The sequence below is a fragment of the Pempheris klunzingeri genome, chromosome 7 (genome assembly GCF_042242105.1).
Source record: "Pempheris klunzingeri isolate RE-2024b chromosome 7, fPemKlu1.hap1, whole genome shotgun sequence".
Lineage (NCBI taxonomy): Eukaryota > Metazoa > Chordata > Actinopteri > Acropomatiformes > Pempheridae > Pempheris > Pempheris klunzingeri.
This window is the reverse complement of record NC_092018.1, coordinates 17,885,234-17,906,594: the sequence shown is the minus strand read 5'-3', so window position 1 is coordinate 17,906,594 and position 21,361 is coordinate 17,885,234. Positions and strand designations below refer to the sequence as shown.

Sequence of the window (21,361 nt, the reverse complement as noted above, 5' to 3'; positions counted from 1 at the left end):
GTTTGTTCCATCATAGCGGTGCTTATTAACATTAAATCATCTTGCTATGGTGTGGGTGGCTAACTGTGAAATGACTCACAGACACAATACCAACAATAATTAGGGAGGCATTGTTGATGCTCTTCCAACTAATGACAAGGAAGTGCAGTAGCATCCCCCTTTATATCAAGTCTAATGGTAAACACTATCTCTCTGTAAGTAAATAACCCATCCATCCTCATTTTACTGTTTTTGTCAGCGGAGCAGGAGTGCAGGATAAAGTCCTCCATTAACGAGTGGCTCTTTGACATGTGGTTTAGGAAGGAAAAAGAAAAAGGAAGAAACAACACCACACTCCAGGATGAGATCAGGGATCCTTTTTTCCTCCAACTCATCTGACTTCTAAGGATGCTTTACATGCCATTGCAACCTCCTCTGAGTAAGTAATAATACATGAAAGTAGGAGCATTGTGAAAAAAAATCCCGCACAATGTGAAAAAATGTCTAAGTCTAGTTTACAGTGTCCAGCATTTTTGCTTTAGAGCTGTATTTCCTAATGTAGCGGTGAAAGGACCGACAAATAACAACACACGCACTCTTGTTCAGTAAAGCAGTGACTAGTGATATGTGTTTCAAAATCCTACAATTAGTTTATTACATCTTAAAATTGGCTGAGGTAGAGTCAGCCTAATGAAGTGCGCTCTGTACTGGAGGAAGTGATAAAAAATAAATCCCATACCATTTTATACCACGCAGTAAATAAAACAAACATCACAAATGCATCCTCTCTTTTCAGTGAAATGCGTTAATTAAACCAATTGAAACATTTGAAATGCAATATGTGACACTACAATGATTATCTCTGGTATTAACATGTCTTTTTTAGTTGTGTTTCATAACATGTGCGAGTATTACTGGCCGGTAAATCTAAAATAACGTTGAATAGATTTTGAGATTTAGAGACTCAATCAGTGAATTCAATTTGAAACTTTGCTGGCATTTAAATAAATGGTAACACATTCACAATAATCCATAATATAGCCTCAGGATGTACATATTATGTTGTTGAGTCGTGATATCAATGGAAATGTAACATATTGACCGTGGATAAAAAACAAGCAGCGATCTTAAGAGTCATTTTTCTTTTGACAAGTGTGCCTGATTTAAATGAAAGAAACCACAAACTGTTTAAAATCTATAATATCACAGACTGTATACTGTACGTGATTGCTTGGGATGTTCAGTCAAAGAGAGCATCAAATTGCTATGCCAAGCATAACATAAAGAAAAAACCCATTGGCTCAAACTGTCTACAGAGAAGTGTTTTTGTAATGTGGTCAATACTGAGTGCAGACATATCCACGGTCTGATTCATACTGTGTTTTTGACACACAATCAATATGTTTTTCAAAGTCTCCTCTTAAGTGTCAGTGTGCAGAACCAAATGTCAGCAAATAATATATATTCTCAATAGTGCTATATTCAGTATTGATTGTCTATACCCAATAGGAAGCTTCCTCAAAAATACAGAAAATTATTATTTTGTTTTTCTGTTTTTTGGACAGTTGTCAATAAATACAATTCCTGATGCTGGTAATTGAAGTTGTGTAAACTCTGAGATTTAATAGATTCCCCAGGCAACACATAGAAAAAAAGAAAAACATGTTGCATTCCATCCACTCCGATAACCAAACTATTCATTTACAGATTAATTATCGCTACTCTTCCAGAAATAATTCAAAACTGAATAACGGTTGTTGCATTATCTAATGAGCAACAACCAGATGCCTTGGCATGAAGGCTGACGCGCATGGCAGTGCATCAAGTGTTCCTTTTCAGCGGAGGTATTGTTCCCAAGGCAGGTTTTTGCATCTTGTGTGTCCCGCTGTGCGGAGAAAATCCTCTTGTGACCATATATGGTAGATGTCATATAAATGTGTTAAACCGAACACTTAACTCTGATGGATGGCGTGGTTGAAGCTGTCAAGCAAAAGATTTTGAGGGGGCTGAGACCTCGCTACAACTACATGCATTTAAATGTATTGTGTTATCCCTTGTTCTTGGAAGAAAAAAGAAATGGATTACAGTATGAAGACCATTATCGCTGCTATTGCAAATGCTGTTAAAATATACAAATATAAACATGTGGTCAAACCCTCAGCTTCTCTGCTTTCACATTTTGTGGTTTTTAAAACATCAAATAGAACATAAAGAGAATCCACCCCACCACCAGGATGAATGTATGTTCATTAAACCTGTGTATTCAAATGAGTAACACGAGTAGGGATTATAACTGCAACGGTGCCAAGAAGAAGAAAACTGGAGAAGGGAGGTCGAGAATAACAAAGGGAAGGAACCAGCAGACTCCAGCATCACAAACCAAGGAGGAAAAGCCTCCATCTTGAAGACAAAATTTAAATACTGCCGTTATTGCCTTCACCCTTTTGTATGGAAGTCAAATTCGTGTAGACCAATAAACAAACGCAAATAAGCTCCCTGAGTACGGCACGCTGACCCCATTGTGTTGCACAAGCTGTTTCCTTAAAAACTGTTACAGTAATTTTCCCCTTTTGGATCACAAACCACTGTTTACTTCAATTATCCAGGATGGAACCGAAAAGGTTCATTTGTATTGTCGTTGAAAAAAAACTACAGTATGTTTATGTTTAGTTTTCACTGATATGGACAGGGTTGTATTTTTTTACAGTTTTTGTAGGGCTGTTCTTTTAAGAATGTAAAACAGGAACATTTTATCACCTGTAAACATATCGGTACTATAACTGCTTTTCAGACATGCTCCAGCTTTATCATTTGTGGCACGAAGAGCTACTGTCATGGGCTTTGGATGCACTTAACGCAAACACCTACCAGAGCAGCCATCTGTTTTAGAGGATTTAGGTCTCACTAAGCACCTGACACCTACAGTATGATTCACAGTAGTAGGGGTAAAAAGATTTAGGAAAACTGTTTTCATTCCATTTTTTATAAATACTGGCTGTAAAGACATAGTGTTGATATGGGTCACATAGCTTTTATGTATTTTATCTCTTAAGTGCTCATTAAATTTTAGAGGCCATGGATATGAATTTTGGAAAAAGGTGTTTAAAGGTCATCAGAATATTCTTCCCATACGCAGCCCTGCTTTATATTCAAAATATAATCTAAAGATAGATAGACTCCTGAGTAGTCTCCACCCAGTATATGGTTTATTTGTAGTGTACATAACACAATTCAGTCTGGTTTTAATGAGATCATGACAAAAATACATACATAAATAAAAAAAAAGGTTGCTACTAGCAACAAGCTGCCACCTGACCTCAAGCAACCTCAGCTTTCTTCACTCTTTCTTTTCTATTTTTGCTGCTGTAACATGTGAATTTCCCCCTATGGGGAATCAATAAAGTCTAAGTCTAAGTCTAAGTCTTAATCAATGAACCGCTCCTTGCTTTTAAACAGGAAGCTCTTCGAATTTTGGTACGTAATCAATATTTCAGTATAAAAACGATGGTTCAAACACAGAAATACCAATAAAATAATTATTTTAAGGTACTTTAAAATGATTATTCACAACAACAATGAAAACCTCCCTCTGTACAAGACTCAACATGGTAGAGTCTGAGTTCTCTCTACTATGAACCACATTGGAAGCAAGCTCCCAGGAAGGATGGTGTCCATCACGTAATGTCATGGGGCAAAAAATACTTTTTGCCAGAGGCTTACATTGTGAAAGATGTCTGTTAAACAGTGGAAACATTTTAACATTTTAACATTTTGAGCATCACAACGTCTGCAAAATGACTTGTTTCACTATGAGACTTTGATCCATTTGGTCGCATAACATTTGAAAGTCTTGAGTTTGGGTCCCTGGTGAACAGGTCACAATAATAAATGAATTAATGAATGGAGTGGTTATTTCATTAAAAATGCAAATGCTAATAGTATTGAAATGACCAGAAATTACAGGTTAGCATGTTATATCCTCGTGTGCTTCAATAACTCAGCCACAGAGGCCTAAGCTATACAGCTTAGCAACACATCCAGGAGTACAGATCAACTGTGCCAGAGGGATGAAATAAATAATAGCCTGTAAAACCTGAATTTGCTTAGCCAGTGTGAAATCTACTCTATGGGGCACAAGTGAGCACCATGACACACATTCTGTGGAAAGAAGAAAAAGCAACAGATCACACACGGACCACATCACTGTAAGCCAGCAAAAGCTTGTACTTGAGGGATAGGGTTTAGCAATGTGATGATCATAATTAGTGAGCCTATTCTATATCTATCTATCTATCTATATATAGATGTATATACTGTTATGATTCAAATCCAAATTTAAGCAACTTTTTTTTTTCCGATTTGAAAGAGAACAGCTGAGATGAAAGGAGCCATCAATTCAGACCAAGTGATCTCTTCTTCCATTGTGTATCTTGTCTTTCACCAAATGACAAAGAATCCAAACTTGAAAGAGTAAACTTGGTCTCTGTTTCTTTGCCAAGTGTGTATCTGAAGTGTAATTTGTTCACATCAAAGAGGAGAAGAGAAAACCCTGACTCATTCCACTGTATTCCACATTGTTAGTGTAGAAAGGGAGGAGGGGTGAAACTCTCACTCCTCCTAATTGGATGTAATAGCTAGAGGGAATAAGCTCACTTTGGCCTTCAGGGGAGGGGAAAGCAAGAAGAGAGAGAAAATGTTTAGAGAGGACTGAAAATGCTTAACATCCGAGGAAGAGTAGAAAGACAGAGAGTATGGTCCTAGTAAGGTTGAAGCCTATGAAGAGAGCGTACAAAGGACAAAAAAAATGGAACATGCAGAAATGTGAACTGGAATTAAAAGGTGCCAGAGAGGAGAGAGACACAAGAGAAAGACACTAGACACTTGATAACAGAAAGCATGCTAGCTACTAAGTCTGTAAAAGCGATCTGGGTCTTCTTTGCAGGGATATTTTAAAGATGAGAGAAACCTCAGGTGCTCCTGTGAAGTCAGACTATTGCTGAGGGCAGTCCTTTAAACTTTCCCCTCATTGAGTTCAGCTGATTCGTACAGTGAGTGGAACTGGCGCAGAATGGACGGGTATCAGTTTTTAGAGGGGTCTGGCCGCTGATTTCCTCCTTTCAAACTGGTCAAAATCTAAGGGCTCAGTAAGACCATTTATAACTGGGAAATTTAAGCTTCACCGCAATGAAATTGCCATTTTGGTCATGGCTGGAAAATCCATCTGTGTGGAGCTTTTGTCGAGGGTTCAACTTTGACATGTGAATTTGAGCCGTCGACTAATGTGCCGTCAACCGTCCAGGCATCTGTTTCCAGTCTTTATGCTAAGCTAAGCTAAGAGGCTGCTGGCGGCACCTTCATATGTATCTTGGGACAGACATGGGAGAGGTATTGATCTTCTCAGTTAACTCCCAGCAATATAACAGTGAGGCGTATGTACCAAAATGTCAAACTATCAACTCAACTTATGTCTAGTTAGCAACCATGACTGCACTGCTCTCTGTAGAACTTCCAGCGGCATTTATTTTGCCAGGATGCACGTTTTTTTAAAGTTAATCTCATGCATCTGTTGTTGGCCATCAAACAAACTTTTGTTTCAGTGAAATTACCCCTCCGACCACCATGCACTATGATGTAATCTCTGGGCAAGCCAAAGCAAAACCTACAGCAGCCATAGCCCCGAATCAGCACCCGTAATAAGTATGGTGTGGTTGAGCTTTGGTCACTGTGAGGTTAGAGGCTTCCCCCAACGTGCTCATCACCTCAAAGACTTGAACACACAAAGTCATCTCTTTGGAGTCCTCGTCATAAAAACAACTTCTGTTACCACAAAAGCCTCCAACCGTAGCACTCAGAGGACTGGGGATCATTCTTCCCAGCCAGAGGTATCCTTCCCTCTTAGGTCTGGGTAAACTGCTTTTAATCGTTTAAGACCACCTGCACCGCTCCTCCGACTTCACACTGGCAGTAAACCAAATTTACTTTTCAGATAGTCTGTGCTGAGATATATTCCCACAGCAGTCCTAAATTCCTGATAAGACCATCAAGGCTATAGTGCATGGTGTGGTTAAGACCTAAAATGTGCTCAGAGAATGAAAGAAGGGCGGCTTGAAGGGAGGGGTTAAGTAAAACAAAAACTACAAAAAAAACTGCCCACCAAGCTCCTTTCTTTTCTTTGTGTAAAGGTCTCCATCCTAGTTAGGAATGAGCTGGTACCCCATTCTGCCCTCTATTTCTCTCATTACAGTGTATCCTGCCTCAGCCAACTCTAAGCCCTGCAGAGGTGCACAGAGGGCTTTTGTCTCAGGATAAAGATCGATACTTGTCCTCATCATGGGCCAGGGGCAGCAATAATGCACTCAGCCCAGGGTCTGGAGGGTTCACAGGATTTTGCAGCCACCTGGGACTAAGGACTCCAGCTTTCCTGAGGTGAAACTCCTTCCCATGTACATTATGAACCATGAAGTCACTGTGGAATAAAAATATGCATTGCTTCTACCACTACATGATATTTTAGATATTCGAATATACATCAAGGATTATGTTAACTCAAAAAGGTGATCCAAAAAAACAATTATGCCAGGCTCCCATTATTAAAGGGTCGGTTGATGATACTGCAAGCTCAATGAAATCTAAATACTTGGACTGCAACACCAAGTTGAACCATTTGCTAGCTAGCTCGGGACGCTCTCAGCTGGTCTTACATTATAAAGCAATTTATGCCGTGGCCCTAGAACGTAACTGATGAAAACTGCTGAGATGTAAGTTGTCCACTGGGACAGTTTCTCTTTTAGGTTTACTATCCCTTTAGGGATACTGAAAGATGATACAGCACTGCTAATGGTTATTTATGCATTACGAGGTTTGGCAGGAGCAGAGAGTTTAGAAAATAAAGTATAGCCATCTTAGACATTGAAATCACCTTTAAGGCCTTTAGTAAACATATGATCACTGGACACTCATGTCAGTCTTAAAAAAAAAAAAATCACAGACACAAATTGTTGTTTTCCGTTTTAAATCAAAGACCGGCAGAGAAGCAAAACATCAAGGTCCTATGATCGATTGTGGTAATTAACATAATAATTCAAATCTATCCTTTCAGGGCCTTGATAATTAAGAGTCAGCTACATTCATATTCATATTCAGCAAACATTTCACCGTATTCACAATGTTATTTCCAACAACACCATTACATAGAGAGACTAATGTCACCTTGGAAATGTACTGACAGTCAATTTGAAACACTTTATCAGAGTAGTTATCAGATCGTGGCTGTGATGTATGCAAGCTTGTGTATCATTATTCTTTATATACCCATTTAGCAGTATAGCAGAGGCTTGACATGCCATACATTCATGAAAAAGCGGAACTGTGTTGAACAAAAGATTTTTTTTCAATTTGGAAAATAAATCTAAATATTCTTGTGACATCTTATATGCTCTTGTAAAAATCAAGCAACAAGTTTCTGCGAAGACACATTTGTTTTGTCTGAGGGGTGTGGTAATTATCAAATTCATTAAGTATCTCGTGTTAACCCCTCCTTCCTCCTAACATCCAGCGGACAGCTGATGTTACAGCTTGCGGCTCATTTCAGTTTTGCAACATGCCCCCGTCCCTCCTCTCTGCCCCCACCACCTCGTTTCTCTGCACGCTCATTACAGATGCCCTAGTTTGCTCGTGAGCCAGGAGAGCCTTGCTAGCCTCATTACAAACTTGGAAACCTCCCATCTTTTGCACCTTTTTTTTCCCAGATAACTTCTCCCACATTCATGCTTGTATCACAGAAGTAGCATAAAAAGATTCATCAAACATGTATAAAGAAGTGGAGCTCACATCTCATCTGAATCTTCACAGTAACCGCTGAAGAGGAAGGTGTCTGTGATGGAAAGCGCCTGTGCAGATTAACAGGCGAGGCGAGAAAAGAAAAGGGGCAAGGGGAAAATGCATTTCACTTGAACACTGTGTCACTAATTCACAAGATCAATGCATATTCAACAGCACATGAAGGCATTTCTGTGACCCTGTTCATTAAATGTTTACTTCATTAGCTCTCTTGTTGTCATGTTTTCCATGTGGCATTTTGGATGAAAGGAAAATTATGCCATGCAAATACACTGACTGAGCAACCCTCTGATTCCAAATTCACAAAGGATGCACTAGTATGGCAAATTAAAATGTTTAGTCTTTTTACTGTGTTGTTGTATGTGTGTGTAAGAAACAGGGAGACACAGATAGCTTCAGAGAACCAATGATACAGTAAATTAGAGAAATCCAGGAAATGCATCTAATTGAATACTATTATTTCATTATTATTGCATATGTTACTTAGGAAAATAATAAGCTCATGACGAGAGACTCGTGTCTGTCTGGTCAATATGTGGCTGGGGTCAATATCCACTTAGCTTAGCTAAGCGTACAGACTGGAAATAAGAGAAAAGAAGTAGCCCGGCTCTGTCAGAAGAAACAATAATATGCCTACAAGCAGGTCTACAGCTCAATTATCACTGTAAGCATACAAAAAAAAAAAAACAGACCATTTCTTGGCTAGGAGTTGAGACTTTCTGGAATCTCTGCTGGCATATTCGTGGTGATATAACAGAAATGATGAAATAGTCTGGCACATGATCCCCTGTAAAATGGCAAAATGCTTTCATACTCGCTAGATGTATTGCACAAATGAACAGACTAAGAGAGAGGTTTGCTGGCTCCTCACATGGGTCTCTAATGCTTAAAGTAAAACAAATTCTCTGAAATGTCAAACTTTTTCTTTAAAAGACTTCTGAATGTTATCTCGCACCTTGCAACGCTACCATTCCAGTTAGTTTAAGGCACGCTGTTTTTAAAGGAGAGCCATATGGATCTTATAGTCACCTATATGACTCACAGCACTGCCCTACTTCTCCCTGTCTCACTGAAGAGCAGGTCTTTAATGCATTACTTTTAAACAGCGACACATATTACAGAGAAGCTGCATTTGACGTTGCTCTATGACACCAAATGCACGTTAGAGGCACGTGAAGAAGTAGTTAGAAAATATCTTCTGATCCTTTTTCCACTCATACTTCACACCCAGTGGCCTTAGCTGTGCATTGTGTGTACTGAAAAGGGCAGGCTTTGACAAATTGAATTTTTTCGTCCTGCTTGGTCAGTAAATTTCATGTAGCAGGCACTATTTACTCAAAGAGCCTCATTGTTGTGCAAGACAAGGCTCAGTGTATTGTAGTTTCATGAGTCACGTGTGATTACTGAACATCAAAATATCATTACTGTGGCTGTTTATCAGGGCTTATTTGGTGTCTCTTTGAAAGAACAGTTTATTTCAGTTATGCAAGCAAAATTGTGCAGGAGAATGCAGATATACTATCACTTTACATGCATATTTTGAATGAATAATTGATGTAAAACAGAATGACAGCATAAAACACACAGTGCAGGCAAAACCTACCCAATAGTTTTATTCATAACATCAAATCAAAATCCTCACCCAGCTGCAGCAGCCACCTGAGAGCCGTGGTTTGATGTGTTATAATTATAACTTCTAGAGTGTGTGTCTGTTTCGTGTCTGAGTGAGAGAGGGAGACAGAAAGAGAAAGAAAGGTACTGATCCTGGTTAAAAATACGCTCCGCGATTTAAACTTTTGAACCTCTTCAGCTGCTAATTTAACTTGTCAGACTTCCCTGGCTGTAAGGACTGCTCAGCTTCAACACTGGATACAGGATGAGATTTACATGTACGTCAATGTGATTTTGCCTGCATCTTTAGTGGAGCACACCTACATAAAGCCAGCCGAGGCAGGTTGGAAAGATCACACTGGTAAATATTTCATACGTCAAACAGTGGTGAATAATACAGAGGCCAAACTGCCGAACTACCTGGTTTAGAAGGCAAACGTAGGTGGTCCTTTTTTTTTTTTTTCCTTACAGTAAATGTCATTAAATGGTGAAGGTAAGACATTGCAGTAGTTGAAAATTGCCTCCCTCCATGTCACTGCTGAGTGACAAAACCAGTAAAATATGGTGAATGACACATACTGTACACTGCCTTCATTTATACATCCTGTATTAGAATTTCACACATTATATTAAAAGCAAAATCACACATAAGTAAGTGATGAATTATGTGATAATTTATATTTACACCTAATTGCCACAGGGTGATACTGTGTCTATCCATGTTGAGCCTTGTGACAGACGGTATTTGCAGGGTGTGCCATGAGTCACTCCCAGTGCATGCTGGGTTGGGCTTCAGGCTCCCAAGTGACAGCTTTAGGGACACAAACAAATACTAGGTGAGTCTATGGGGGTATATAATGCCACGACGCCTGCACCAAACCTTCTAGCGTGTCTGCCACACATCCGGAGTAGCTGTATCTTATCAGCAGTGTCTTATTTCCTTGAGGGATTTTCTGTCCACAGAGAGGAATCTTTCAGGAAGTACACAAACCAAATCTATTGTAATAGTAATAACTTGCTGAGAGTTGTATATACATTTAATATAGTATAATATCTTATTTGCTTTTTCATAATAAAACCATCCCCTCCATCCTATTCATTTAACAACAACATGTAAATAGACAGTGAAATAACATACTGGCTACAAGTTGCTGCAGCAACAATCAGCTTGTCAACGGTTTTATCATTGAACACATCAAAAGACGCTCTGTAGCAGAAAAACACAAGATGAACACTGTCCATTGCGAAACCTCATCACTCACTGCCCTTTGGCATTAAGTTGAATTCAACTTCTTCCTCTCACCAAGTCAGGGAGACGAGCAATCAGGCTACTCTTTGTCAATCCCTGTCTTTCAGTTCTCATCTGTACTAGTGACAAACACCGTGTCACTTGTTGTCACTGCCTTTGATTCAGAGGAACCTGACTGCATGTTTCAATTTATGAGGGCTTCGGTGGGGCTATGATTGCCTCATACGGCCTTAAATAGTAGAATTTGCAGGGAAAAAAAGGATTCTAATCATCAGTTTCACACCTGTACCTAACAAGTACAAAAATGGTGCAACTTGTGGCAACCCTTGCCCTTTTCATAGGTGACAATGGACTACGATTACACAGCGGAGAGGATGATCTTTTTCAGTTTTCTAATGGGCTTTACTTTGAAGTTTGAAGGTGAGTGGTTGCTATTCATTGAACTTCACATTAAAGACGGTATTCATCCTGACTCTCAACTCTCTCGTTCTCCGCCTCACTATCTCTCCCCATGTCTGATATTACACACCCCGAGGGTAATCTAAAACATCTGGACTGGAGATATTGCACTTTAAAAAATTGCACTTTTCAATAGATAGTACACACTTTATGCCATTACCTCAAATAACCCATCTGAAAAGTATTTGGCACCAGTCCAGGGCAGTTTGTTCATATTTCAGTTGAAGAACAGGGCTTCAGTTGCATTTGGGCATATACAGATTGTTAATATCAAAGAACATTTCATACCGTTTCTTTTTAACAGATACACTCCTTCATGTTCTCAATCACTCACCAAACACCCCCTTGTTGGCACTCAGCACAATTTAGAATAAAGGCAAGCTGACACGAGAAATAAAGGGATGTTGTTTTTGTTTTTTGGCTCACGAGTGAAGTGCGGATGCACATCCATACTCTGCAAAAGGGCCAGAATTGCTGCCTAGACTTTGCGTGATGACATTTCTGGGTTACCTCTCCAAGGTTTGTGCACAAACCCACACAATTGCGCACGCACACACAGACACGCACACACGCAGAAAAGACGACGGCATCATCAGCGCAATCAAATATAAGTAAAAATGCTGTTAACCACAGAGCTGATGAGTCTGGAAATGAGATGAAATGTGCAATCCAATTCTCAAACGAGGTATGTATCTACTGCACTACTTCATTATCAGTGTATGAGAGAAAGGAGAAAGAGATAATCTGAACGACAGATAAATGGTAAGAGAATACCAAAATACGGATGCCACCCAGCACAATAAAGTTTGATAATTGAGCATTAATGTCAAACAATGATCAATGACAAAGACTTTGTAATCAATATAGATGCACATGTATCTCTGTTTTTTTCTCTTCTGTGGCATCATTGATTGTACATGCAAAACAAGAAAAGGGTTAATGACTCAAGTTACCTTTTTAACCCGGGTGTGCAGACTGTTACATGGGTGCTCTTGACTTAAGTATGCCTCTTGAATAGGAATAAGTAGCTCGCATCTCCTTAGGGCTTGTTGGAAGTAAGAACTTAAGCCACCTGCACCCATCTGATCTCAAATAAGTAGATTGGGTTTATTGAAAACGCAGTCGCGCTCCAGAACCCAACGGAGAGACTTTATCAGACCAAAGTAAAGCTCATTGCTTTAACTCCTCAATCTTATTTTGACTAAAGCAGGCTTGGATTCAGTCTGCATCAGCTAAAGCATGCTTGTCCAGGAAACACAAGCATACATTTTGCAAGCTTTGGGTTTATTTCAAAAAAATTACCCACATAATCCTATTAAAAACTTATTAAGAGACTGGATGGGCAACACAAACTTGACAATGCTATAAAACTGGAAACATGGCTCCCAGATTATTAGGAAAGAGTCTTTCAGAGATGGAAAAACTCTACAAATTTAAAAAAGCATGCTTAAACACTTAATATACAGCGAAATAGACTTTTATTTCACTTTATCTTATTGTTTATTTTCATAGTGACAGTGCACCGTAGTTAGCTCGCAGCTAATTTTCATCAGACAAGAAACAACCACAGAACAGCAAACGCGCTACATGAAACAGCACAATACATAAAAGTCAGTATGAGTTGATACATGGAGTCAATATGATGAATGTAATAAATACAATGCAATCATTGGCAGTGACACGTCTGTGCTGACTTGAGCCAAAGCTTAAGGCTGCTTTTAAACACTACAGAACCCCTCAAAGAAAAGCTCTAGCGTTTGTGGGCGTGGAACTCCACTTCCCCGCTACTTGAAGTGAGAAAGCCGATGCAGAAGGCCGTCTTTCTGAACTACAGTACCCTGTCCCCCCTGGTGGCTGATCTAGTCCTACTGGCAATGCCACCACTGGGATGGGCTAGGCATCCTCTATAGGGAGGGGATGCGAAATTATGACTCATTTCAAACATCTGGCATACATCAGAGTATAAAAAGATCAAGATTGAGTAAATTATATTTTTTTTTAGGATACTACAGTGATGACGATCCCTTGGCTTTTTTTATCTAGCATTTACAGGATTTGTTTGTAGAGTGGGTCCACAAGCTTGAGTGTAGTCACACACACCTGCCTGTGACCAGGATGTTATGCAGTAAGACAGATGGAGGGAGAATCATAGTGTTTAGAAAAAGCTTTGCAGCAGATAGAGAGCGCTCCTCACTTACAGCAGATATTACATTGCAGACATGTGTTAGGAGCTGGCTTTTTGTGTAAAGATAAAGCATTAAAACGTTCAAACAGCTATGCATCACTGCGTCCGTGCACGAGCTTTAGAGTCTGAAAAATGACATTTTAATTTTAGTCTCACTGTCTTAAAGCTTTGGTCTCACAATAAGGCTTTAACGGGCTGAAACTGCTCATACACTCTCAGATTTACAGGCTGCTGCAGTTCCGCACTCAATCCAAAATAATTTATTCTGCTTATTGATCTGCTGTGGAACGGTGGACTCTTTCACTCATGGCCAGCACTGATAATGAATGGCAGATGCTGTTCTGACACCTCCCTGACAAAAGAGGGTGGGTCCATAGCACTGACTTTCCACTCCTACTACAATTCAAAAATTGTACTTGGGCTTGCCTCGGGAATGCGATGAAAATCCACCCTGATGGTTGTCAGTAGGGATGGAAACCTGGTGTTAAACGGACCCTGTGGCTAAATTATCAAAGACTGTAGTATTGACGAGCTCCAACATTACTGGTCCTGCTCTCAGTATTGGAAAAATTGAGGAAAAAGAGACCAGCAACATGAACATTATCTTGAACCTTTTATCTCACTAGCTCTGTTTTTTATTAGCAATAAGATTAGGACATCGATGCATTTTCGCTATTCCCAATACAGAAGAGAGGTCTCTCTCATATGCGAGGGGCGTGGACCAGTTCCCTCTGCCTGTCTCTTACATGCACACACACTCTGCCCTTAGTGACAATGGAAGAGAGAACTAAATGCTCAAAAAGTCTGACTCCACTTCGCTAGAGGTGATGCTGTCTATGCTCGTTGCCACAAGTGTTTTCAAGGGCAGAAACACAAGCAATCTTTTGAAACATCTCGCAAAGATGTATCACATACAGAAGGAGAAATGCATGTTTTTTTCAACTGCCTAGCTCGTAGTTCAACTCCCTTTGTCCCATCCACCTCAGGTATGCTATGCATGATAGCAGCCTAGAGCCGACATAGAGCATTGTGTTGTTTTTTCCCCTTAAAAAATACCAAATAAGAGTACCATTACAATACCGGATTAATAAGCATGAGACTAGAAGTGCTGTAGAAGCAGAGTGAGGATAAGGAGTGCATCTTTAGAAATTAGGCCAATCTAAAATTCTTCAGTCTGCAATTCTCAGATTATTTGATATGTGATTTAAAAAAACGTACATGTTTAATGATGCCACGCTACTGTGTGGATGGCTGAGAAATCTAAAGTGATGTTTTCTAATGCAATTAGCACAATACACCAGGAGCACTTCAGAAACCTACATAACGTACAGTGTAACCTAATGCAATTAGCATTATGAAGGCATTGCAGTGTCAACACTTTAATTGAACATAAACCCATTTGTGTTTGTGTGTGAACTTATTGAGTCTAATGAGTATTTACCCTGGCCTCTGTATTAAGCCACACCACACACAGTGATAAATATACATAATTACATTATATAGCAATATGGAGGAAAAGTTATAATCATTGGAGACTAATTTAAGCCACATTCCCCAGGTGCAGCTAGAAGCAAATGTGCGAGAGTAAATAAAAATACTGTCTGCTGCTCATCTTCTCCACTGTATTGACGATAAAGACAAAAGATAAAAAAGATAAAAGATAAAATTTACCTGCTGCATGTTAACAATGATTTGTCTAACTAACACTTTAAGGCCAACTCTTTTTTATAAAACCTAATTCAAGGAAGAAGTGAGCCTCAACAAACTTATGAGCAATCCTAAATTATATGTTCAAGTAAATCTATTTCAAACAAGACATTATCTCCTGTATTTCTCCCCCACCCACACTGTGGGCCTGCAGTGTGGGCTTGCTTGTGCCTCCAAAAGTTGAGTCATTAATCGTGACCCAGTGGGATTACTTAAAACCAGCATGTGGTCTTCTGAATGCTCAAACTATGAAAGAGTAGGTCTGCAGGGCTTCTTAGCCAGAAAAGTGAAGTACACTAAACACGAAATGACACTACAAACAAAATATTCATATAATCTTTTTTTTTTCTGTTTCAGAGGCGTCGTTGTGCCTCTTTTTTTCTCGCACTGACACGGTCTGAATTTTCACACAGGAATTAATAGGATGCTAAGAGGATCGCTGCTTAAGCCAGCAGTCATAATGTTACATGCAAAATTTTAGCAAACTTCAACATGTCTGGGAACATTCAGAATCAATGTTTCCAGAGTTGTGTGAATAGAATAGAAACATCAGACGCTGATTTAAGGATTAGGAAAAACAGGCAAAGTCTTGTGTAAAAAGAGGCTATTTTTTCAGCTGATCAGTCTTTTGTGTTTGTCTGTGTGATGTGTTTAAACGCCGGTTCTTTTCTCTTTTGGTTGTACAGAGTTGATAGGCCTGAAGTCACCTTGAAAATCTAGAGCTGGGCCTGAAGCACCAATGTTTTAGCTGAGCGAGACGCTTATGAGCGGGACAAGCAATAACTCAATTACAAGGGAGAAAATCGGACACAGAGACGTAATAAAAACAACAGTGACACAATCACATGGTGTGTGTTGGCTCTGACAGCTTATTTCACCACTGTGCTGCCCATCCTCCTCTCAGGGCCTCAACTTCTTTGCTAAGCACTTCCTCAACGAGTGTCCTTGCAACCTTTATAACTGTCCCTCCAGCGCCCGCCCAATAAGTCAAGCATGAAATGTAGGCAGGACAACAGAGGCCAGGCTACAGCCAAGACAAATAGCACTGTATCCATTAACTTGTCAGCTTTGGAGACAAATGAACTCTCCTTCAATTATTAATGGGATTAAGGAACATCTGCAGTGACACTGAATAGCCCAATCAAGTTTGGCAAACACGAGAAAAATAAACACTGTAGCCAGAGTCACTACAGCGGGAGGAGAAGGCTCGGTGAAAAGACTGATCCAATGCTCTGATATCCCATGTTGCATTTCCTTATGTGTGGGTTGACGCCCAATGAGTTGCTTTGATTCCTCTGGTTATCATGGCTGCCGATCTGACAGGCCTGACCTCTCAACTGATTGAGGACTGTGCCATTTAAAACCAGAGGGAAGGGCACTGTGGAGGTAGGTCGCATGTCATTGTTATTAAAAGCCATGTGCACGTCAGCCATAACCTTCACTGGCCAGTAAATGTAATGAGCTTTAAGATAGGTCGCCATCATCTGCATGCCTTTAAAGAGAACGTCTTCCATTAGCATCCCCAACTGTTGGCACACACAAGCTCTAGATTCTTTTCTATTCTGCATACCAGATGACTCAATTTAAAGTAAACCAAGGACAATTCAACAATTAACTTAGTCATGTATATTTTCCCCAAGGGTAAGAAAGCAAATTAAAATGGGGTTTTGAAGACTTTTATAAGGAAGGTCAATGCTAGGGCTGCAACTAATGATTACTTTCATTATTGATTAACCTGCTGATTATTTTCTCTATGAGCTGTTTTGTCTATAAAATGTCAGAAAACAGTGAAAGGTCCCCTTCCATCTATAAAAAAGGACAAGATAATATATTCAGATGTTTGTTTTATTTGACCAACAGTCCAAAACCCCCAAAATAATCAGTTTACAATCAGATATGTCAAAGAAAAGCAGCAAATCATCACATTTAACCTGCAAATATTTATCGACTATGGCTTTGCACTGCACCTACTGTGCTGCTGCAGTAACTTGTTTACAAATCTGAGGTCACATATTGCAGTGATCAATGCATCAACTAACTCCTGAGAGTTTTAGGCCACCGTGCAGATACAGTAGTAAAAGGATATGTCCAAGGAAAATGTAAGTGAATTAGTCTGTGTCGTGCCCTGCGCATTCCATTGCTCCATCAGCTTTCAAACACATACGAAGTTACGTCCAGCCAACATTCCTTCTCATTTCCTCCCTGAACTATTGCATGGAAGTAGCCAGATGTGGAATTGATCGAGCCAATCTAAACCCACAATCGCTCAAAAAGAAAAAAAAAAAAAAATCATGTTTCTACATCGCTGCGTTGTGTTCGACAAACTTCACAAACGCGATCATCAGCAGTGACCAACAATATGAACACTAATCATGATTCACCAATAGCAGACAATCACATTGCCTCTCCAGATGGCTGTCCATTTGCCTAAAAGGCTCTAATTGCGCAGTCATTATAACAAGACTGAGACTAAAATTAAGATGCATAAAATTCATTAAAACTGACTCTCTCAACAAGCACAAAAGCATCTTACATTTCCATACAGAGGGCCCACTGGTGCAGTCATGTGCTTTGTCCAGGCGGACAGGCAGAGTCCCAAACAATGTGTGAGAGTCAGCACCAGTAACCAACCAGAGGAAGTGATGTATTGCACACTGACTTGGAACAATGCAGTCTGTTTTACCTGAAGGCGAATGTTTCTACCCCATCAATTTGTTGCAGTGGACAAAGGCACACTGTGACATTCTCAATAGAGTGTTTGTTAGCGGCTGCCTCTGTAGACACCTGCTACCTTTAAGCAATGAGAAAATCTAAGCATAATGTACGTACAAAATGATTTCTAATCAACACAATGTATTCTTTCCGTCTCTGTCTTTACGACAAGAACTTTGAATGCTGCTGGACCTTTGGAGCCCTTTTCAGACTGATTTCTGAAAAAAAAATAAAATAAAACATCCCAAAGCACTTTCATAGATACCACTGTGTCCATTGTGGCTTTAAGGATGCTCCATCTCCTCCTCACTCCAGCTCCAACAGCTGCACTCCTTTTGGAAACAGGTGGACAAAAATCCCTTTACAATAAACCACAAAATTAACTGGGATATGATTAATTGAGGGACAAGTTCAGGGTGTATTTTTAACTCACTGAGGCTTGAAACAAGTCAACCCGTGGCACCACAGCTCCCCGCTTCTCCTCTGCATTCATTATGCCAGCCTACCGGGGAGTATTACGTCTTGTAACGGCTGACTCGGAGTTGACACTGCAAGGCTTATGTAGCCTTAGAAACTCTGCTTAAGGCACTCTCCTGGTGAAGGGACTGAGGTCTGCCTGACATGTGTGACTCCTGAGGCGAGCATGTTGCTAAATGAAAAGAGACAGGGAGGATGGCATGACCCACTTCCATAAGGGCTCCAACTGCTTTCTTTACTCAGATCCCACAGGTATTGGTCTGCTCTGTTCGTGGAGAATATACAGCGGGCTAAAGCTTAAATATCACCAGAAAACTAGGAGGGCAGAGGAGGCGTGTGTGAAATGATGTGAATGCTGATCCAGTGGGTCAAGTGGAATCTATACGTTAGGCAGTCTGACAGTTTCAGCCAGGACTCTACATCAGACTTGCAATGCACAATAATAACCCTTTTCCTGGTGTCATTCTAGTCAATAATTGTACCGCGATGCCACTAATAAAGGAGGCTCTCTAGCATATCTCCTCCAAGTGATAACATCTGGGTCTGTCTGAAGCCCACATGCGCGAAATCTCTCCATTAATCTTTTTTTTTTTTCCCCTTAATTCAGTTTGTTAGAGAAGGAAAAGTGACGTCCACTGACCCTTTCTCAATCGACCGGAGCCATATCTGGATTTTTTTTTTTTTTTTAACCCAGTGAGAGCATCGCAGAGGAGCGAAGCAAACAGCTGAAGATTATCATTGTGAAGGCGCACAAAACACCGGAGGAGTGCACAATTCTGCCTGAAATGTGCGCGCCTGCACGGGCTGATCTGGCCCCGTATCACAGAGAGATTACGCACGGATACAAATAATAATAATAATAATAACAATAATAATAAATCGTCGGTTTCATCGACTCAAACAAGTGTCTTTTAAACACAAGCAAACCAATCAACTAACGAGTCGTGCACAGATTGCAAGCGGTAGTTTTGTGTTGCCAAACATCGCTGACAGGCTGCTGGTATTCCGCAAACAATACAGGCTCTCCACAGACGCACATTACATTTTCCTCACCTATTCACGAGCGCTTACCCCATCCCCTTCAAAAAAATATAATAATAAATAAAAATCACCATTTCACACAGTCACACGCTGTTGATCAGTGTGCGCTTGCTCCCACGCCAAAGGCTTGGGTCGATTGTTTTGACCACCACATTGACAGCCAGTCACTTTTCCACTCACCTCTCACATGCTGCGGGACAGCGGCGCCCAAACACAGGGCGATGGAAAGGAGTAGCGGTCCCATCCTCTCGTCAGAATAAACACTTCTGACTTCCAAGGTGACGGAGAAAAATCACGGAGCCAAAAAGCCAAAAGTTCTCCCTCCTTCGCTCTCGCCGGGCTGTGGGGTTTGCCCTGGGAGCTGCTGTTATAGGTCCCCTCGGGTAAAGTCCTCCTCTGTGATAAAGTCGGCAGAGAGACGCGCTCGTCACCTGGACTTGGTTTTTCGTGCAGGAGTAAGTGACTTGTGCCCGCCGGGTCCCCCTCGGCTGCTGCCTTCCCCGCTCCTACCGCAGTGGTGCGATGTGCTGGAGAGAGCGACGTGTGCGCTCAACGCTGCCCGACAACTTCCGTTAAGCCGCCCTGGGTGAGGAAAATCAGTACTTCCGGTTTAGACTTCCAAAATAAAGCCCGGCTGTTAATGAATTCTATTTCTTGTAATGCAAAAGGATTAATATAAGATGCTTTACTGGTCGGTTACTTTACTCCCTTCCCCTATACTACTTTTCTAAAATTATTTACAGTGCTGAAAGGCACTCCATGGGTCCAAAGCATCACTCCATAGGTCCAAATCATCACTCCATAGCCTCCCCATAGTACTTATTTTTTACTATCTATGCTTGATTTAATGACATTCATAAAAATATACAGTACGCACTCTATAATCGATTGCCCGTATTTTTTGCTCTGCAAAAAGAAAACTTTTTTCTTTTGAAGGCACAATCACTCCACATCCCGGCTAAGCCTTGACCCATGGCTTTCTTTTCAAGCCCGGGGAAGTTTGGTAGCTGTTTCAAGTATCTTTTCTCTGGAAAGCCTTGTTGAGTTTTTAAGTGCAGATCTTGAACCAGCATTCCCTCCCAAGATATTGAATTAGGAGGTGTTTGTTGATAGTTACTCATGAACAACATTCATTTTTGTGTTGTATTCCTCTGTGAGCTTCACGTTCTCTGTGGACACTCAATATAGCATTTAATGTCCCTTATCTTTATATCATGATATTGTCTGTTGATCAGAGGAAAGACAGGCGTAAGAGCGGTGCTACGAGATGGTCACTGAGTCGTAGCGTTACAACGTGCAGGTAACTCTGATTCCCACGGATAGCGAAGTGTGAGCTCATACTGCAACATGCATAAGACTCACGAATGACAGTAGCGCCAATTTGCACAATTTCATGGCCTAGGCCGTGCTTTTCCAGTTGAGTCAAGATTCTAAGTGTAGAAAAATTGAAATGAAACATGGTTGAATGAAATGACCCGCTTGGGATTTCAGCCGTCCATCCATTCGGACACCACTGACAAGGCACTGATGAAACTAGAAGGTAAACTGCTGTAGGTAACTCACTGAGCAGTGGCATTTTCAAAATGAGATTATTTCATACCAGGGTGGCTCCACACTGATTGTTCATGTGTCATGTGTGATATTTCAGCCACCGGCGATTGGGTTTTGATGAAACGTGGGGTTAAATGAATCTGACGATTGCACTTTGGCGATTTCAAATTTACACAGACTAATACATGCTGGGGTCTATTTAATTACAAGTCAAATCGTGTGCTTTTTTTTTTCCCCATTCAAAATGTAAAGATGTTGGTAGCAACAATGATCTCCTCTTGCAAGGACGTGCAATTTTGCTCTCCTCAGGTGACATTTAGTGGGTCGGGAGTCGGTCATTAGGGAGAATGCATCATCTCGAAAGGGACGTCGTGCATCCTGTTTAATGCCACACTTGAAATGCAACTTCTATTTTGGTGAGAATGTTCCACAACTGAAGAAGGCCCAGACGTTAGGCTGATGTCATCATCCAACAATCCCACAGTTATCAGTCTGACCTTGAGGTGTTTCCGAGCACCTCATCATGAATCATGAAAGATATCAAGTGTCTT

General features: G+C 40.5%; 1 protein-coding gene across 1 annotated transcript in view; it reads right to left on the bottom strand.

The window, feature by feature from the left end:
• edil3a (EGF-like repeats and discoidin I-like domains 3a) overlaps window positions 1-19,503 on the bottom strand; it is a 103,465-nt gene extending 83,962 nt beyond the window's left edge. The window contains exon 1 of the mRNA XM_070833440.1: window positions 19,440-19,503. Within this exon, the coding sequence (XP_070689541.1) occupies window positions 19,440-19,503 (64 nt within the window). The remainder of the gene's footprint in view (window positions 1-19,439) is intronic.
• Between the last annotated feature and the right edge of the window lie 1,858 nt (window positions 19,504-21,361).